The sequence below is a fragment of the Dipodomys spectabilis genome, unplaced genomic scaffold, assembly GCF_019054845.1.
Source record: "Dipodomys spectabilis isolate Male_0828 unplaced genomic scaffold, ASM1905484v1 ptg000697l, whole genome shotgun sequence".
Classification (NCBI taxonomy): Eukaryota; Metazoa; Chordata; class Mammalia; order Rodentia; family Heteromyidae; genus Dipodomys; species Dipodomys spectabilis.
Window position 1 is genome coordinate 33,525 of NW_024871374.1, and position 4,003 is coordinate 37,527.

The window sequence follows — 4,003 nt, forward strand, 5'->3', positions numbered from 1 at the left end:
TGTTTACCACATCGGCCTCCTAGACTACTGCCTGAGGGGACTGCTCAGGTGATTGAGTTAAACTATTAGAAGAATTTTGTTTCCTTCATCCAGAAGAAAACAACAGTCATTTCTCCTATTGGTTTCAAATAGTCACGTCTTTGCAAAAGCCAAACAGGAAGTTTTTTCAAACAGTTGGACCGCATAGCTCCAGGGACAATGTAAACCACAGAAATCACCATCATGTCCACCGTACATTGCATGAAAGACAAGGTTTTGCATCAACAACATTGTTTTGTAATAAGGAAAGTACATTGAACAGCATCCACAAGAATTGGAGAAAATGTGTGCAGGAATAGACATACTTCTGTTCCTGGCTGGGTTTTGCATTACTGTCCTGAAGATATTGGAGTTTGCTTTGCATTTGAAGAAAACGAAAAGCAGTAGGTGAATTTGCTTGGTTTGGACATGCTTGCAACTAAAGCATTATTTACAGGCATTTTCAAAATTATTTTTAACTCTGTTGTCTAACTTATACAGATTTTAGTTTATTATATTATGTTATGTAAGAATGACCATATTAAGGTAGCTCTGGCAGAAAAGTCCCCATGAGACTCTTATCTCCAATAAACTATTCAAAAAAAAACAGAAGTGGCACTATGGTTCAAGCATTAGAATGCTAGCCTTGAGCTCAGAGACTCAGGGACAGTGCCCAGACCCTGAGTTCAAGCCCCAGGACTGGCCAAAAAAAAAAAAGTCAAAAGCTATGAACATATTGTCATATAAGATGACATTAAGTGAAATGAACCCCAAGATAGGAACACAATTTGTTTTTTCTTGCTTGCTATTGTTTTTAATGTATCTAAAATGCACTATATGATTTTTTTTGTTTCTCTTGTATGTTGTTCCCCATGGTAACCCCTGTTTTCACTATATTTGATGTTGGTGCCCTGAATCTTGTAAATACATTTTTGGGAAGGGGAAGGGAAATAATAAAATGCTGAAACACGAATACAGGTTGACCCATTGTAACAATGAGATGTGCAAGACACTATGTTGAAAACAAACTTTACAACTTGGGGGGTGGGGTGGGAGGGAAGGGATAGTAGGGGAAAAACAAAGGAGGAGGTAACAATGCTCGATAGGAAATGTACTCATTACCTTACTCGTGTAACTGTAGCCCCTCTGTACACTATTTTTACAATTAAAAAAAACATTTTAAAAAGAGTGACCACCATTTGTTAGGAAATGGAAAGACTTGGAAAAAATTATATTAAGTGAAGTAAGCCAGGCCCAAAGAAACATAGGTCCCATGGTTTCCCTTATTTGCAATAACTAGTATATGTCTGAGACAAACAGAAACGGTCAGATAAGATGATGTTAGGCAAAATGAACCACAAGATAAGGACACAAGTGGTTTTTTCTTTCTTCCTATTGTTTCTAACATATTTATAAGGTGATTGTTGCTTCGTATGTCCCTTCCCCATGGTATAACCCCTGTTTTCACTGTGTTTGACGTTGGTATAATTTGTGGAGGGGAAGGGAAAAAACAAATGGTTTAAATAGGGATACAGGTGGACCCATTGCGACAATGAGATGTACAAGACGCTATGTCAAAAAACAAACTTTACAACTTTGGTTGGTGGCGGTGGGAGGAATGTAGTTGTGGAGATGGGAGGGTAGGGATGTTAGGAGAAAAACAAAGGAGGAGGCAACAATGCTGGATAAGAAATGTACTCATTACCTTGTTCATGTAATTGTAACCCCTCTGTACGGTATTTTCAAGATAAAAATCCTTATTAAAAAAAAGAGTAGCTATATTAACCATATTTGAAAGAAGTTTGGTGCTAACAATGGCCAATAAGAGAATAATGGGTCAATAAGAGAATAATGGGTCAATAAGAGAATAGGGAAGTTGGAAGGACCTTACCAAGATGACTGGCAAGATGGCAGTATATCCTACCAACACACTGACCACTCTGGAGGGTCATTGGAGCTCTGTCTCTCCTGTGCAGTTGTCCTAAAGGTAACAACCAAACTAAATTAATAACCAGTGAGTGACTCCTACAGGATGTGGTTTCTTTTTCTACTACTAGATTTAGAGCTAGTTTTTCAAAACCACAGCTGAGACTTGGGCTCCCAAAAGTATGTTTATGAAATCACTCCCATTTATTCAGTATCTATTGCGTGCCTCTCTGTGTTGATGGATTCGCATAGATTAGTTCACTTAGTGAATGGCATTAACCATTGAAATGGTTAGGGTGTTCCAACTTAACCTACTACGGAAATATTGATTCCCAACAAGGAGGAAAACCAAGGCATGGTCATTTCCCCTTTACAATAAGGTAAAAGTGAGATTTGAATGTTAATTCTGGCCCTGGGGGACTAGGTAGGGTCCATAAGAAGTGGTTGGGTCCAGAAGTTACACCCCAGTACTCTCCATTCATTACGTATTTGATTTTTTCCTTGTTCTGTAGCTTTGATACCTGGCCTTTGCGGACTGTGGAGTGTGGAATCTGCTGAAATGATCCAGACTAGCTGACACGAAGACTGTGTATTGTTCCATCAGGTTCTTAACCATGGAAACCATAATCTGCCCTTGCTCGCAAGTGGCTTGGGTGCTTCCCAAACATAACCACCAATGGTATGACTTGCCTCCTTCCCTTCAGGTCTAGGAACAGCGAACTGTGAGTTTCACCATTCCTGCATAATAATACAACCTATATGTAGCCAGGAATGCCGGTTCAGATCCGTAATCCCAGCATTAAAGAGGTAGAGACAGCCGCCCGCACTTACTAGGGGCTCCTCAGGGAAGCGCTTACCACAGCTTCCCTGAAGCCTCCTCCTCGAAGACAGCAGGGCACACCCACTTGCCTGGCAAAGGGAAGCCATTCTCAACTGTGCCCAGCCTTTGCTGAAGACACTCTGTCCACACATCCAGTGTGAGGTCCCTCCAGATATAAGGTGGGCACCATGGATGACAAGTACCACTGCCACCACTGCAAGGAATCCTTGCAGGGGAAGAAGTATGTGGAGAAGGAAAACCAGTCCTACTGCGTGAAGTGCTTCGACAAGTTCTGTGCCAACATCTGCGTGGAATGCCACCTGCCCATCGGCGCGGACTCTAAGGAAGTGCACTACAAGAGCTGCTTCTGGCACCACACCTGCTTCCGTTGTTCCAAGTGTTCGCAAACCTTGGCCTCGGAGAGCTTTATGGCCAAGGACAACAAGATCCTGTGCAACGACTGTGCCGCTAGTACCGAGGAATCCCCCAAGTGCAAAGGGTGCTCCAAGCCCTTTGTGGCCGGAGACCAGAACATGGAGTACAAGGGCGCTTACTGGCACAAAGACTGCTTCCTCTGCAGCAACTGCAAGAAAATCATCGGCACCGACAGCTTCTTCGCGAAAGGGGAAGAGATGTACTGCGCCGCTTGTCATACGGCCAAGTTTTCCAAGCAGTGCGTCAAGTGCGCAAAGCCTATCACGTCGGGAGGAATCACGTACCAGAACCAGCCCTGGCATGCTGATTGCTTTGTGTGTGTTTTCTGCTCCAAGAAGCTGGCTGAGCAGCATTTCACGGCCGTGGAGGACAAGTATTACTGCGTGGAGTGCTACAAGAACTTTGTGGCCAAGAAGTGTGCGGGATGCCATAACCCCATCACTGGGTTTGGTAAAGGCACCAATGTGGTAGCCTATGAAGGGCAATCTTGGCACGACTATTGCTTCAACTGCAAAAAATGCTCTACGAATCTGAGCAGCAAGCGCTTTGTTTTATACCAGCAGCAGGTGTATTGCCCCGAATGTGCTAAAACAGTTGTAAATTGATGGGTGGGGGGGAAGGGGCTTCTGTCCTGTGAAACAGAATTTCAATCGTGCTTTTAGTGCTCTTGTTCTTTTCTCTGCCCTACCCCGTTGACAGGGGGAGGGGTGGCTCCCTGTCTCTTTAAAGTTGTTCCTTCTGTCCTCTTCTCTTGTTCTGCAGTATTGCTCAAATAAGGACCTACTGCGATCGTGTTAGGATTCA

The 4,003-nt window shown here is 43.4% G+C and overlaps 1 protein-coding gene across 1 annotated transcript; it reads left to right on the forward strand.

Moving 5' to 3' along the window:
- The first annotated feature begins 1,832 nt into the window (after positions 1 to 1,832).
- LOC122101854 (four and a half LIM domains protein 1-like) lies at positions 1,833 to 3,670 on the forward strand. The gene is made up of 3 exons (XM_042672328.1): positions 1,833 to 1,854; positions 2,927 to 3,455; positions 3,643 to 3,670. The coding sequence occupies exons 1-3, from the start codon at positions 1,833 to 1,835 to the stop codon at positions 3,668 to 3,670; spliced, it is 579 nt and encodes a 192-aa protein (XP_042528262.1).
- The last annotated feature ends 333 nt before the right edge of the window (positions 3,671 to 4,003 follow it).